This window comes from Sorex fumeus, unplaced genomic scaffold (assembly GCF_029834395.1).
Source record: "Sorex fumeus unplaced genomic scaffold, SorFum_2.1 ptg000098l, whole genome shotgun sequence".
Lineage (NCBI taxonomy): Eukaryota > Metazoa > Chordata > Mammalia > Eulipotyphla > Soricidae > Sorex > Sorex fumeus.
Genome location: NW_026606155.1, coordinates 43,112,184 through 43,129,033, shown reverse-complemented (window position 1 = coordinate 43,129,033; position 16,850 = coordinate 43,112,184). Strand labels below are relative to the sequence as shown.

The 16,850-nt window shown below is 34.7% G+C and overlaps 2 protein-coding genes across 2 annotated transcripts in view; one reads left to right on the top strand and one right to left on the bottom strand.

Annotated features, from left to right (window-relative positions):
• Positions 1 to 6,914, top strand: part of GPR137C (G protein-coupled receptor 137C) — a 64,437-nt gene extending 57,523 nt beyond the window's left edge. The window contains exons 4-7 of the mRNA XM_056134111.1: positions 1,937 to 2,086; positions 4,362 to 4,487; positions 4,837 to 4,955; positions 5,948 to 6,914. Coding sequence (XP_055990086.1) covers positions 1,937 to 2,086; positions 4,362 to 4,487; positions 4,837 to 4,955; positions 5,948 to 6,125 — 573 coding nt within the window. The 3' untranslated portion in view covers positions 6,126 to 6,914. The remainder of the gene's footprint in view (positions 1 to 1,936; positions 2,087 to 4,361; positions 4,488 to 4,836; positions 4,956 to 5,947) is intronic.
• Positions 6,915 to 9,339: 2,425 nt separating this feature from the next.
• Positions 9,340 to 16,850, bottom strand: part of ERO1A (endoplasmic reticulum oxidoreductase 1 alpha) — a 58,571-nt gene continuing 51,060 nt past the window's right edge. The window contains exons 14-16 of the mRNA XM_056133755.1: positions 15,198 to 15,284; positions 14,983 to 15,116; positions 9,340 to 13,313 (exon numbers count right to left, since the gene is read on the bottom strand). Coding sequence (XP_055989730.1) covers positions 13,253 to 13,313; positions 14,983 to 15,116; positions 15,198 to 15,284 — 282 coding nt within the window. The 3' untranslated portion in view covers positions 9,340 to 13,252. The remainder of the gene's footprint in view (positions 13,314 to 14,982; positions 15,117 to 15,197; positions 15,285 to 16,850) is intronic.

The window sequence follows — 16,850 nt, the reverse complement described above, 5'->3', positions numbered from 1 at the left end:
AAACCCAGGTTGGGTTAATATGCAAGATAAGTACCTTATCCACTGTACTATCTCTCCAGCCTCTCAAATATTTTTTTTACAATTTATAATTCAGTTTCTAACAAAACAAAGTACAAATCTCCCTTGATTTATTATATGTATATGTGTTTATGGAAATATTTTGTATCTACTTAGTCTATCAAAGTCTAGTTTTGTTTATATGTAAAACAGATGCTGGCTAAGATCATTATAGAGGCTTTTTATCATAATGAATGTCCAAAGGAATATTGGAAAGTTATTGAGGGTCAAAGAACAAAAGCACTGTCTTACATGAACTTCTATGATTTGCAAGATATTGTACATTCCAGGCTTTGTATACAATAAGCCTCCATTACCCCTTAATCATAGTGACACTAAAACACAAACTCCCAAGACAACATACTGGAAATTTTACTAAAATAAATGGGCTGGAGCGATAGCACAGCGGGTAGGGCGTTCGCCTTACAAGCGGCCAACATGGCCGACCCGAGTTCGATTCCTCCGCCCCTCTCGGAGAGCCCGGCAAGCTACCGAGAGTATTCGATATGCCAGACACAGTAACAACAAAGTCTCCAATGGAGACGTTACTGGGCCTGCTCGAGCAAATTTCCTTGTAATGCTGTAATTTTTCAGAGTAAATATTTTAATAATTAAGATATTACAAATCAAACCACTGGTGGTAAAATACAAATCTCTGGTTAGTAATACCAGCAAGTGCCACCTCTCTTCTATAATGTATACCCTGGTCAACAGTTATTAATTTCTGAAGGCAGGCTGGGGGTTGGGAGGGAAACTGGGCAACGCTGGTGGAGGGAAGTGGACAGTAGTGAAGGGATGGGTACTTGAACATTGGAAGACTGAAACTCAATCATCAACTACTTTGTAACTTTGTATGTCATGGTTATTCAATAATTTTTGTTTGTTTGGGGACCATACCTGGCAATATTCAGGGGTTACTCCTGGCTCTGTGCTCAAAAATTATTCCTGAAAGTGCCACGAGACCAGAAAGGATACCAGGAATTGAACCGGGGTCAACCACATTCAAGACAAATGCCCTACCTGATGTACTGTCTCTCTGGCCCCTGAATAAATGTTTTTTAAAAAGAAGAGAGTTCCTAATTTCTGAAGACTTCCTATATTGGGGAAATAGTGAAAACTTTGATTTTACCATTAAGTATATGGAAGTGTGTTTGGGACCTTACATTGCTGGTTATCAACATATGGCAACATAAACTCTAATAGAATCAAATAGAATGAAGCAAATAGCATAGACTTTTTCTGTTCTAATTTTGTATCTTATTAGAAATTAAGTGTATCCTGGTGGAGGGCATGGGTGTTAGAACACTGTATAACTTAAACCTAATCATGAACAGCTTTTTAAGGGTCTATATCACAGTAATTTAATAAAATCTTTTTAAAAAAAGAGATTAAGTGTATCAAATGAACTAAAACTTTTAATTACCATTCACTTCTCACTCTGATGAAACTACCTCTCTGATATCAAAACTCAGCTCTTTTTTTCAGTTTTTCTTTTATTTGTATATTGCTTAGGGGAGCAAGGCATAATGAAATTTTCTGCTAGCTACCTTTGGGCAAGTTGTCAGGAACCTTACTTATGTTAACTGGAGAGTTTAAACACCGGTGGTTCTGGTATGAGAAATTGTTAAACAAGCTAATCATTAGCTTATTAATTTTCTTTGTCATACTGGGGATAAAACGCAGGTTTCATACATGAGAAATGTATCCCATGCCTCTGAGCCATGTCCCCATCCTAGATGATTGGCAGTTAATTTCAACAGGTGTCACTTATTGTTTTCTAGGAGTGTGTTGCAAGATGTGTGTGGATGCATAAGTTGTTGATAATAAATAAATAAATAAACTTCAGTGTATCATGATGTTGGTGCTTTTTTTCTTCTAGGGTATGTCTCTGTGCCAGACAGTCGTCGTAGGCTCTGTAGTCATTCTTCTCTATTCTTCAAGAGCATGTTATAATTTGGTGGTTATCATCATATCTCAAAATACATTAGAAAGTCCATTTAATTATGGTTGGGATAATCTTTCAGATAAGGTAAGTACATGCCATACATTGCCAATATACTAATATGATAGTGATGATAACTGAGATTATTTTAAGTTTTTGACTTGTAAGCATGGAATCTCTAGCTACCACTACTTGTACTCAGAGCTTTGAGTCTAAAAGTCCTCCTTTAGGGCTGAGAATGTGACTCAATTAGTAGAACACAGATTTTATATGCATGAAGTCCTGGATTTGATCCTTTGCACCTCAAGGACTTCTAACAACAAAACAGTGCTCATTTGTATGTGACTTTTGAGTGGACAGGGGTTGGGGGGACAAGGTCAGGGACTGAACCCAGGGATTCAATTGTGAAAATCATATTCTCTACCCCTGAGCCACATCACCAGCAATTACTACAAGTGGTCCTAAAACCATCCTTTGGGAGCACTCACAAAGGAATATTTGCTTTTCTTTTTATGACACATGAACATATTTTACTAAACATCTTAAATGATGGTGTTCAAATATCTGTAGGTAAATTAATTGCCTATTTATTATCTCTGAATATGACTAGTCAATTACATGACCTAATTATTTGGTTTCATTTTAGATTTTCTGTGACAACTATCATGAAAATATAACATGGTCAGTCTGTTTGGGGATAGGGTCTTCCTATCAGTGCTTATAAGGTCACTCCCAGAATTATTTTTCCCAGTGTTGCCCCAGCCCTTTGAGCCACATCAGTTTTGATGACAGGAGAGCATTCATAGTTCTTGATTGTTCATACATTTTTTATTTTATTTACTAACATTCTAGCTGGGCATATTTAACCTCCCATCATTTTTCATCAACTTTAACAAAAAAAAAAATTGTGATTCTGTGGTTTACAATCCTATTAATAGTTATTTCTCATGCTCATAATTCTAATACCATACCCATCAGAAGAAGACTTAAGCTCTAATAAAAAGACAAAATATTTTCTCCCTGCTAAATGGGAGAAAATATTTGCACACAATACATCAGATAAAGGATTAATATCCAAGATTTATAAACCACTCAAAAAACCTAACAACAAAAAATCCTACAACTTATCCATAATTGGTGTAAGGAGATGAATATACACTTCCATTCATTTTTAGGAAGTGTAGTTTAACATAACTCTTTGTTATATCTTTATTGATCTTTGTCTTGAATTTAAGATTTCCCGGTATCTGGTGTATAACAATTTTAGTTACTTTTCTAAAGAGGAAGCTTTTTCACCATGTGACACCTTGTCTTCATTCCTTATCCACTTCCCTCTTGCAACATCTGGTAGGGCGCTTGCCTTGCAGTCAGCGGACTGGGGTTCAATCTCAGCACCACATATCATTTCCCGTACACCACCAGAAATGATCCTTGAGTGCAGAGCCAGAAGTTAGCCCTGAGCACTGCTGGGTGTGGCCCAAAAGCAAAACATTAAAAAAAAATTTAGAAAGGGAAAGAAATTTAACATCATGTTTAGGCCATGAGGCATATTTTTAAATAACAGCAGAGCTGAAAAGCTGAAATACTAAATTTTTCACCAGAAATGTTTTGAATTCCCTATGAAATCTAAAAATGAGATCACTCAACATTATCCATACAATAAAAATACTTCATATGGGGTCAAGTAATAGTACAAGGGTTAAAGTACATGCATGCAGCCAAACCTGGCTCAGTTGCCAACAGTACATGGTCCCCCGAGCATTGCTGGATGCAGCCCTGGAGGCCCCCAAGCAGCACTGTGGTGGCACATTTAATCCCCAGCAGAACAGGGCCAAGCAGCACTGCATCTTCAGACCCTGGCATTGAACTGCAAGCCTAGTTCACTGAGACTTGCCAGAAGCAGCCCCCAGACTTCCTGAACACTTCTTGGAAGCCTCCCCCACAATTTTTCCATAAATTGATGTGTTGAAAGGAACATATTTTGGGATCAGAGTGATAGTACATAAAATATAGTGCCTTACACGTGGCTGACCTAGGTTCAATCTACAGCATCCCATATGGTCCCCCCGGACACTGCCAAGAGTAATTTCTGGGTGCAGAGCCAGGAGTAACCCTTGAGCATTGCTGAGTGTGGCCCAAGAAGAAAAAGAACAGATTTTTATATTCTACTGAGTACCAAAATACTTTTAAAAAGTATACATATTGTATTATAAACCACAAAATATGGAAATTTAATTCAGAATTTTATGTATTTATAGTTTGTATGTTCTAACTTACCTCACCTGAAGCAAGTTAACTGAGGAGGATGGTAACTTACACATTAAACTAATTTAAAACTTGTTCTGCCATATTCTGTTTACAGGCTCATATAGAAGACATAAGCGGAGAAGAGTATATAGTTTTTGGAATGGTTCTCTTTCTGTGGGAACATGTACCAGCCTGGTCGATAGTACTGTTTTTTCGGGCACAAAGATTAAATCAGAATTTGGTATGGTATTTTAATATTCCTAATACCTATTCTCCCTATTTGGGCAGGGGGGAGACATACTCAGCCAGGTTCAGTGCTTACTCCTGGCTCTGTACTAAGGGATCATTCCTGGCAGGATTTGAAGGACAATACGGGGTGTCAGGGAGTGGACCCAGGTCAGCTGCATGCAGGGCAAGCACTTTACTCACTGTACTATCTCGCCAGCCCTATATTCTTCTCATTTTTAAGAATAATGGAATATTTATGTTGATTTTCTATTTTTGACAAAGTTTAAGACTAAAAGCATCATACATCCCAGCCTCATTTTTTAGTTAAAAGTCCTCATATGCTTCCAATTCTTTGTTCACAGGCACCAGCTGGCATGATAAATAGTCACAGTTATAGTTCCAGAGCTTACTTTTTTGACAATCCAAGACGATATGATAGTGATGATGACTTGCCAAGACTGGGAAGTTCAAGAGAAGGAAGGTACAGAATTACTAGTGAAATATATTGAAAACAACAAATCTAAGTTTAACCCAAATATGCAGTGTGTAGCTTTGTGACATACATCAATAAGGAATATTTAATATTGGAGCTTAAAACAGTAAATGTTAAACCTGCAATTGAGCCTATACTATAAACCTGCAGTATAACTTGAGTCTGAGCACATATATTTCCTTTATTTGAGAAGTGTCTTTGGTGATGAAGTGGTTCAAATAAATAGGGTTTGGTGAGCTGGGAAGAAAAACTATCATAGGAGTTAAATGTGTTCCATATCTCTAATGCAATTCAAAATCAGAGAAACCCTTGTTAACAGTTCTCAGTTGCTGAGATGTCATTGGTCATCCTATATTCTCTGTTCCAAACATTGGAAATTTTTACCATTAGCCATGTATCAGGTAAAGTGACAAACTTATGTAATCCTAACCTACTCTAGACAAGTTATTTAACACCCAGTTTTTGAGACTGTTTTCCACTTGTGAAACAAGCAGTATGATAACAGAACTGATTTCATAGGTCTTCTAAGAAAATTAAATGGGTGTGTATATACATATATTTACATAGAGCATTATATGAACATGCAATGTTTTAGAACAGCACCTAGTACATTAAGTACTTTACTACTATTTTTTTCAAGTTGAATGCTACTCATAAATGCGTAGCATTTATTCACTTTTTTGGCATGTAATAGAGCCAAAGATATTAGATGAAAATCCATTTTCTGACAAAGTTTAAAACTAAAAAGCATTATACATCACAGCCCTCATTTTTCAGTTACCAGTAAGTCTTCCGATGCTTTCAATTCTTTGTTCACAGGCCCAAAGAAAGTAGAAAGTCATGTCACTTGGCAAGGACTGTGTTTCAGTGTATCTGATACTAACTGTATCTTGAAAATTATTAAATACTAAAAATGTCAGTGTGACCTCTTATAGTCTGATCATAGTCTGATAGCAATTTTTCTTCATTTTTGGTTGCAGTTTAACAAATTCACAAGGTTTGGGCTGGTATGGCACCATCACCGGATGTGGCGGCAACAGTTATACTGTCTCTCCTCACCTAAATGGACCTATGACAGATACTGCTCCTTTGCTCTTTACTTGTAGTAATTTAGATATGAACAATCACCATAGCTTATATGTAACACCACAAAACTGACATTACTGAGTTGTGATTCTCTGATTGTTTTTCATGGATGTGTTTATGCAATGTGTTTAAATTCCATCGACATAAACATTCCTCTCTGTTGTTACTGAAAACAAAGCCTGGAAACCTATTCAGCAGAGGACACAGCTGTGACTTTTGACTCTTCATAATAAAATGAAGTAAAATGGAAAAGTTGAGAAGAAAAGCAGGGTTAGAGCTTAAGGTACTTGATGACCTCCAAACATTCTGATTTTGGAACATGCAATGCGTATTTGCACTTTTATCTTTAATTTGAAAGAGTACACTGCAGTACCCTGAGTCACACTCCAGTGCTCACATTGGACATTTATAGTATACACCAAATTAGGAGGCAATTTTCCTGTTAAACAAAAGTCAGGGCTCCCCGGGCACCACCAGGGTGACCAGGTTAATCCCCAACACCAAAGGCCCAAAGCAACACTGCATCTATGGGTCCTCAGATTGAATCACCTGCCTGTTGGCCAAGAATCAGTGGGAGAAGCCTCCTTCAGATATCCTGATAGTGCTCCCTAAAAATATATTAAAGTCTGTGTATTTAATGGTGTGCTTTATGTGGGATTCTTATCCAATAAAAATTTTACAGTATGAACAGTGCACAGAATTAAAGCCTGAAAGTGTATCTTTCTTTTAAAAAGGTCTACTAAAACAGGTAATTGTTGAAGGTAGTTTTTTTAAGCATGTTTGTAAAGTACCAATGAAAATTAAACAATCATTTTAAACGAATCATAGCAGTGATCCTTACAATGATTACCAGCAGTGTTCTTTGGAAAGCTGCAGATATTTCTTTAAGAGAAAAGTACACCCATGAAAATGATATGGCTACTTGGAATAGAATTGGTCATGATTATTTTGTATGATGCAGATATATGTAGTAGTTTAAGCATGATTCTTCAAGAAAGCAATAGTGATTTTTGCAGAGGGAGATTTTGGTAGAAACTTCTTGGGACTAAACAAGTTTACAGATGCATTTAAGAATACCTAAAATGTACAATCCTAAGTTAAAATGTGAATGCATTTTCAGAAGTATTTGATTTAGCTTTCACAGCTATAACTGATCTTACCCATTGAATCAGGATTGTCCTCAGGTAAATTTAATCATGAGACATTATTGCAGTGAACTCAAGTGCAATACTTTATAAAACCTAATTCCCCCATTGGTTTTACCATTTTATATCTTGTTTATTATTAAAGCCAAATTGAATTTAATACATATTAATTTCAGTACTAGACTAAATGACCTTGTATAAAGGTATAAACCGGGGGTTAATATTAGAATACTTTTTAGAATTACATTAAAACTATCTTAAATGTTCTATCCCGAAGCTAAAAAATATTTATGCCAGGCTAGGGCAATAGAGAATTTTTAAATGCACTTTCTACCAGTGTCTATGTGGAAAGAAATAGATGCTGAATACCTCAAGATGCCAAGGGAACAGGCAACATGGAATGTCGCCACAGAATGCTTACAGATGACTAACCATGTACAGTTAATTGCTCATCTGTTTCTTCAAAACAGGAAAAAATACAACTGTCCTTTCTGTCATCTACTTTTTGTCTTCTACTTTGATTAGAGTTGTTTTATTTCTACTCTTACTCCAAAAGTCTTTCAGCTGTTTAAAAATTGATGCAGTAACTTCACAAAAGTACAAACAGTAGGTGAGTTCCCAAGTGATAAATAAAATTTTAAATGTTATTGATCTTTTGGAAACTGTACATGCAAAAAAACTTTTTATCATACAAAATGACTTTGAATTCAATCAGAAGTACAAACTTATGCTACTTTATATAAATTCTCCTATTGTAACCAAATTATTTTAAAGTTTATGGTACAGAAGTTAATCTTAGTATTAAAAATGTAATGTGTATTTAACTGATATTTTTATTACAACTTCAGTTATTACATTTCTTTTCAGAATATTCATTTTCCTAATAATGTTGCCTAATTATCTAGCATTATCTGAAAAGATGTGTTGTCTTTGTTAATTGTTAGAGTTCAAAGTGATGTATTTTTTGGCAAGGCTTCTCTCGATAATGTTTCTGTGTGACGGTATAAGCAAAGAGTACTTTCAAAATATAGTTCAGTTAAAATAACTTGCTATTTCATCTTCATTAAATGATTATTATAAATTTGAGATTTGTAATTTTATTCTCATTACTGACAAGAGTACCCAGAAACTTGCATTTATCTCATTATGCACATTTGCCACAAAACATCACCAAAGACAAAAAGAAAAAAGGTAAGCTTCTGGCCCAAATTTTGCTTAAAAATTCCAAAGCACTAGGAGCACTTTAAGTTTGGTCCTTGAAAGAAGTAACTGTTTATGAAATCAAAGGGCTACCAGCTCCCTCTTCATCCTGCACTGAAGCACATGATGATCATGTCAAATCTTCATTTTTGGTTCATTAATTTAAAGTGAATTTCATTGCTTAAGTGTGTAATTCTACAGTGGTTAGCAGTACTTGTTTTCTTGTTTCATTGGGGTGGCTATTAATTTTGAAATTGTTACCACCCATTATAGCTGGTTGTAGTTTTATGAAAGATGTAATTTATAGCTAAAGTGGCTTTTATATGCATAGCTGCCTTTTTTATTGTTTAAAAGTGTTTCTCAGCTACAAAAACCAGTTTCAAACCGGTTTTAAAAGTATAGCTGTGGCCAATGAATGTATTTATTTGTTGTTTCCCTAAATTGTAACAAAACACTACTGTTAAAAATAAAAGTGTTTGTGCTTTTATTTGAATATCTGGCTTCCTTAATCTCTCTTAATGAACTGCACTGATTGAGTTTCTGTCATATAAGAACTCTAGTACTACCACTGGAAAAAAAAAGCATTAAGAGTTACAAATGTTTGCCTCTACTAAGTTTATAATTACTTATATCTGGACATTATGTCCTGCATGTTACATATGAGTATAAGAAATGTAATTAAAAAGTGCAATTAATATACATTTTAAAATACCAACATTAAGCTAAGAAAATCCACATATGAAATAACTTACAATATCCCTTGACTTCTTCATAGAATCTTAAACAGGAATAAGTTAATCTAACCCATTTTCTGAGCATCTATTCTTGTTGCCCTGAAAGAACCCATTTTCTGAGCATCTATTCTCTTTGCCCTAAAAGAATTCTCATCATTTTTTTCCACCAAAGACCCTTTTTATAATGTACCGAAACCACACCAAATGTTCATTATAATTTTAGGAACTTTATTGACACCTCCACCACCACCATCAAGTCCACAAATCCTTGGAATCTTCTTGCTCTTACTGTAAAGAAGATTTGGAGTGAATGTTATATTATATGATAATTAATGCAGTTATCATTTAAAAGCAATTTTATTAAGTGCTCATATCCCAGAAAATGTGCTATGAATATGCAAAAATGGATAACGTTCCTTTTCCTGCCCTTAAGGAGCTCACATTCTAATAAAGGAATCTTTAAAAAGAAAAAATCCAATACAGTACATAAGTGACACAATAGAGGTAGGCTGTAATTACAGTGGTGACACAAAAGAAAGTTAGCTAACGTTCCTTGAATGGAGCAAGGAAGATTTCACACAAATGATAATTTATGCCAGGCTTGCAAGGACACAAGAAACATTCCAGTGGGGAAAGATGGTTAGGGCACTTGGGACAAAGAAAAATATAATGCATCAAGGTGTTGAGGCCTGCTCACAGTGCATCTAAAGAGCTCTATGTCTATTTTATCAGAACAAGGTGGAAAGTGGGAATAGATACACCTCAGAGGGCCTAGAACACCAAGCAAAGGGATTCTGCTTCCTCCTAAAGGTTCATGAAGTACTGAAGTACATTAAGTAGGATCACGATCACGACCATCCTGTTATTTGTCGATTGCCTCGAGCAGGCCCCAGTAACATCTCCTTCGTCCAAGCCCTGAGATTTTTTTTAAAAGTTCCATATTCAAGGCTCTTTCAGAGTTAGGAGAATGAGACCCATGATTGTTACTGGTATTTAGCATACTGGGTATACCACGGGGAGTTTGCCAGACTCTGCCATGTGGGCAGGTTACATTGGGTAGTCTGCCAGTTTGTCCAAAGTAGGATAAGTAGGATACAACATTATTATATTTCTAGAAAGCCAATTATGGTAGCAGAGAAAAACAAGCTAGGTATAAGAAGATAACTTCATGTGGTACTTTTAGAGCAATGACATGAATTGGATTTATATAGACAAATCTTTAGATAGATATTGATCGATTATCTATTGATCAATAATATCAATAAATCTTATTGATATTAAGATATATTGATAAGATATTGATAAGATATTAATAGGAAGGAAGATGGAAATGTGTAGTAATTCTGGAGAATTTATACATGACCATAGTTCTTAAAGTAAGGATCATAGGCATAGCAGTAGACTTTGGAGAAAATGATTATTTTATGACATTCACAGGTGTCTATGGGACAACAAAGGGAAGATATACATAGGCAGATGGATTGGTAAGTATGCATTAATGATAATGATTTAGAAATCATTGAATTAGAGTTACCCAAAAGTGAGAAGTGATGGTCACTAAGAGAAAAAGGAGGTTGGGGGGAAAGTATGGGGTGGGAAGTATTGGGACTAGGGTACACGCCTGACCCTGGTTCTATCCCTAGCAGTACATGAGCAGTACGTGGTCCTACAAATATCATCGGGTAGCATTGATGGTCCCCTGAGCCTACTGGATGTGACCCTGATGGTCATCTTCAGGTCCTAGTACTGAAACTCCAGTTTGGTTGATCAAGAATCACAGGGGGACAAGCCCTTCCCAACAGATAAAGAGAGCACAGAGGAAAGTCTCAGGAATAATGTTTAAGGAGTAAAATGAAAAAAGACAATGAAAGAAGGTATCCACAAAGAATTGAAATACAAAGAACCCAGAGGGAAAAGATTTCTTTAAAGGGGTCATACACACTGTCAAATATAGGGAAAAGAAAGTCATATGAAAAAATAGGGGAAAAAAGTCGCAAAATGGGCTTATGGGAGCTGGGGCAATTATACAGTGAACAGAGCGCTGTACAATTGCCCCAGCTGACCCACGTTCGATCCCAAGCATCCCATGTGGCACCCCACCCCTCACCCCCAAACTGTGTCAGGAGTAATTCCTGAATATGGTCAGGAGTAACCCCTGAGCATCGCCAGGTGTGGCCTAAAATAAAACAAACAAATGGGCTTATGTATTAAACTGTGGGTTTTGATTGGGGATTTTAATTTCAAAGAAAGAATGCTGGAAGCAGATTATAGTAAAGGAGCATATGGAAGGTGACCAAGTGGAAGACAGAAATATTATTTTTTAAATGGCTATTTTTTAAAAAAGGTAAGGCATTAGAGCGTTGTAGACAAAATTACCACTCAAAACCATCTACAATATTTTCAGAATATTACAAATGACCTTAATAAAGCTTTTATATCTGATGCTCACTCAAGAATCCTTTGAGTCTCTGGTAATTTTTACCTAATTAGTAGGTTACTATTTTTCCTTTTCTCCCCTATTCAGAAAAACTGAAAGGAAAATAGGACACACACTGTTAATCTTGGTTCTGTAACTATTTCATTCAAATATACTGAATACATATTCATAGATTCATTTCAACAAATATGTCTTATTACCCACTACTCTTTTTGGCACTACGTTCTTAGGAACACAGAAAAGGAAAAGTATACAGCAATGTAAAATGATATCTCTAATCCATTGTATGAACTCTGCTTTATCAATAACGAGGCATTTCATATGGTATACCTGCTTAGACATAAAAAGAGCACACAATTTTGAGGTAAACAGTTTCTTTGTTTCTTTGTCACCTACAATTACCATGTGATAGAAATGCTGAAACACTTTAAAAACATTTTAACCAATGAGGATTATTTTCATTATTCTATTAATGAGAACCGTCCAAGATTACAGTTTAGTTTTAGAAAGGAAAATAAAAAGAACTTTATATACAAAAACTAAAATATACATGCCCTTAACTATAAATCACGTATGAAAGGGGTAACAAAACAAAACAAAACAAAAACAACTTAAAATTGTAACTCAAAATGATTCCTTATTCTAGGTTCATAGTATTATAGTTCCAGATCTCTTCTGAAAAAAAAATTCATTTAAAACCACTTAGTATACACACGTAAAAATTTAGGGTTCAAAGGTATAATGCCTATAATTGACTTTCAAATGACAAAGGAAAACTAGAAAGCATGAAAGATAACACTATATGAACAATTAGTAGATCTGGGTAAAGTGTGTTCTTTGTGCTATCCTGAAAACTTTTCTGTAAATTTTAAATTATATAAAAATAAAACATTTCCCCCAAATTTTATTCAGATTAGGGACTTATTTATGAGAATAAGTATATAAATCTATTCATCTTTTTTATAACATTAAGAAATCTCATATGCCTTTGAGTTGCCTTTGTGTCTTTCTACACAACAAAACAACCCAATGAAAATAGCAATATAATTCTAAAAGTTTATTTATTTCATACCAATGTATTTTAGTTTTGCCAGTTAAAACAAAGGCTCCCAGCTAACTTTGAATTTTAAATAAGAAATCGTTTTAGTATAAGTTTATCCCAAATGTTACTGGTAACATACTTAAATTTAAGAAAACTTTTGTTATTTATCTAAAATTCAAGTGTCACTGGGCATTTTGTATTTTTATTTGCTAAATCTGGTAACCTAAAAAACTTTGAAAAATATTAAGCTATTTCCTAGCATTTTTCCATTAAATGGTTGTCATATTGGCCATGATTTTACTTGTATGACAGCTAACACAAAAATCTAGTTTGAGAGATGTAAAACATCATTTGCTTAGTTTTCCCATATAGAAATTAGATAATCCTGATTTTATTCCATATTAAACTTTAAAATTTATAGCTCATTATCAAAGTATCACTTTTACTCACAATAATATTATATATGACAACACAATTAAAAATGGCTTACTTAAAACAATATAATTCTCCTTTACAAAAGCAGCTTTATATAAAATGTTTGGCTTAAGACTGTCATTTCTGTGATGCCTCTGAATGCAATTCCACTCTTTGGCCTCCAGTGTCCACAAACAGGCACATACGTACATTTCAACTGATGTCCTTTAATGGATATTTTGCAACAAGTTCCTGAAGTTTTCCAATTCTCTCACACTTGTAGAAATTCTGTAATCAAACAAAATTTTTCCTCAATTTACCTTGTAATTTTAGAACACAGAAAACTGTGTGATTTATTTCAACAAATGTAAAGGCACATCCCCAATTTAATCTATTTTGGTTCTTATGTATTTTAGTTCTTAATTTGACGTGGTGAAACTGACATAATATTGCTCAGAATGCTACTGTGTTTGGGGGTGTACCCAGTAACTAGAAGCTACTCCCAGTATGGTACTCGGGGGTCCTACCAGGTGGTAGTGGTTGGTGGACCACGTGGTGCCAGGTATCAACCAAAGACTTCCAGCATGCAATGTGCGTGCTCAGCCCTTTGAACCTTCTCCCCAGCAACCTAAAACTTTTTTTGTTTTGTTTTGTTTTGTTTTAGGGCCATATCTGGCTGAGCTGAGGGCTTCAAAGCTAGGAGTAGCCTGGAACACTTGTGTGTGGCCCCAAAACCCCAAAATAAATTAATAAATACATCATATTTAAATGCATATAAAAAGAATAAAAGCTCTTGGACAATAAAGAGTAAAAATAATATATGACCAAAGTCATTTCACTAATTTTTAAATAAAATACTTGTTAATTCAGTGTTCTTTAGCTCTTCTCTCCACAATAAAAAAAAAAAAAATGAAGCTGAGTACTCAGTGAAATAAAACTGGTAAATTTCCAAGTACCAGAAAAAATGATTTTATTATTTTTATTTTTTTATAGAAAAATGATTTTAAATTTCAATTAATTCTAATATAAACTATTAAATCATAAATTTTAAAAGTAAATGAGTAAATGAGTGCAGTCTCTAGACTATATTGATTTTTATATAGTTCTGCATTCTTTACACCTCACAGGATCAGAAAGAATTTTTTTTTTTTTTGGCTGTTGGGCCATACCTAGCAGTGTTCAGAGCTTATTCCTATCAGGGTTCTGAGGAAAACAAAGGCTTATTCCTATCAGGATTCTGAGGAAAATATAGAAAGTGAGAGATTTAATCAGGTTGCCCATGTGCAAGGCAAGTGCCCTCCCCACTATACTATTTCTCTGGCCTCAGAAATGCATATAAAGAAATATATCTCTATTTAAATTTTATAATGTAAGCTAATCTAAAGTTTATCCTATGATTACTTTCATGAAAATTAATCATTTTTGAAAGAATTATTAACTTTTACATACATATAACAAAGAGTGCATAAAAATATAAACATAATTTTTCAAGGACCTTCAAAATAATATTTGGGAAGCACAGAAAATTATAAATTTGAAAAAAGTACAAATTTAGTAGTATGGTTATTGAAATTCAGTCAATTATTATAAAAGTCAATAGATGAAAATGAAGAATATCATCAAGGGGCTGGAGCGATAGCACAGGGGTAGGACATTTTCCCTGCAGGCAGCTGACCCTGGTTTGATTCCCAGCATCCCATATGCCCATATGGTCCTCTGAGTGCAGAGCCAGGAATGACCTCTGTGCATCGCCAGGTGTGACCCAAAAAGCCAAAAAAAAAAAAAAAGAATATCATCAAATTAGACAGCTAAATACTTACATTTTACAAGATCATAGACTTCTACACTGAGATTATTTCACTAAAAAGGTTATTCCTTACACTGTTTGATCTGAGAGCATGCCTGTTGCATCAGACTTATTTGGAAACAGAAAAAGTTTTAGAACATTCAAACTAACCTTCCAAATGCATTAAATAATGATACTATTTCTTGTCTGGTGAGTTGAAATTCATAACTGGGTCCACTTTCTGGCATATTTGCTATTAGTTTCTCAGAAAACAAGATCTTCAGAGCAGTGCCCAAACCCTGAGTCTATAATAAAAATAAGAAAAAAATTAGAAAACTCTTTGTGAAAAATAAATTTAAAAATAGGACTTAACTAGATATATTTACCTGAAGCTTTCCCCACAGTCGACATTTAAAACAACCAACGCAATCCATGATTCTTGAAATATTTCTAAAATGCAGTCGAAAGTCCTCCTAGACACAATTTAACAAAAATTTTATTAAGATACAATAGCCAAATATTAATATTTTCAAAGTGCCTTCTGTATGCCAATGCTGTGCAATGTAATATAGGGTGTCAACAAGGAGGAGTAGAATTAAAATCAGCATTCACTGAGCACCTCCTAAACACTGGAATCTAATACAAAATTTCATTTCCTCTTCACCACAAATCCAAAAGATGGTATAATAGACCTCTAATGAATTTAAGAAACATGATCCAGGGGTGAGATAATAATACAGGGGTTAAGGTGCTTATCTTACATACATTCAATCCCAGTTCAATCCCTGAAATTGCATCTGTCTGAGGATCCATGAGCAGAGAGTCAGGAATGATCCCTTAGCACACAGCCAAAAGTAAGCCCTGAGTATTATCTAGGGTGTGATCCAAATAAATAAATAAATAAATAAATAAATAAATAAAAACAGAACAACAAAATCAAGGTCCAGAAAGACTAAATAACTTCTCTACATTCTATTTTTGTAATTGTTTTTGTTTGGGGGCCACCCCAGTGTGCTCAAGGCTTACTCCTGGCACGCTCCAGAGACCATATGGGGTGCTAGGGATTGAACTTGGGTTGCCACATGCAAGGGTGTCCTACCTGCTGTACTGTTGCTCCCACCCTCCCCAAATTCTTTATTGTTAGTAAATAGCAAATGTATAGCCGAAGACTGCTTGACTTCAAACCTTCTGTGCAGGGCATTCTCTTTTGTTCTCTCTCTCTCTCCTTTTGGGTGTTGTGGTTTATTTGCAAAAAATTTTAAAGTAATTAAGTTGAGGGGCCAATGGGATAGTACAGTAGGTAGGCCTCTTGCCTTGCATGCAGCTAACCCAGGTTCAATCCCTGACACTACATATATTCTATAGTCCTCTAAGCACAGACCCAAAGTAAGCCCTGAGCACAGCATGGTGTGGCCCCAAAACCAAAATAAATAAATAAAGTCCAGTTTTCACCTGATACTGAGTAAAATAATCAAATTTTCTTTTATAATAATGGTATTGTTAACATACAGATACTTACAGAATATTGTTAGCATCCATGTACCCTTCAAGTTGAAGAAAAAAATTACAAGTACAAAGGAAGCTTTCCATATATTCCTCTAAAATTTTGTATTCTACCTTCTAGAACTATTCTAAAATTGCTATTTATTATTTCCTTTTCATTCAAAAAAGTGTTTATATATATGTATATACATGAATACTAGGATATTTTATATTTTATAATAGGGCAAAAGCATTAAGCCTACCCAAAAGTAGTGCATGCCTTTCAGGAATAAAGGAAAGAGAATGAAATACTAAAAATACATCCTTCTTTTACACCAATGGAAATATTCATTAATCTTCTAAGTGATCCCCTCTTAGATTCAGGGGAATCTCAACTGACCTATAATATGGAAACCATATAATCTCAATCTCTCTCTCTCTCTCTCTCTCTCTCTCTCTCTCTCTCTCTCTAAGAAGCAGAATAGATTGCAGAAGTCACAATATAAAAGTTATGATTAAAACACACAAAAAAATTTTAAAACAAAACAACTTAAAAA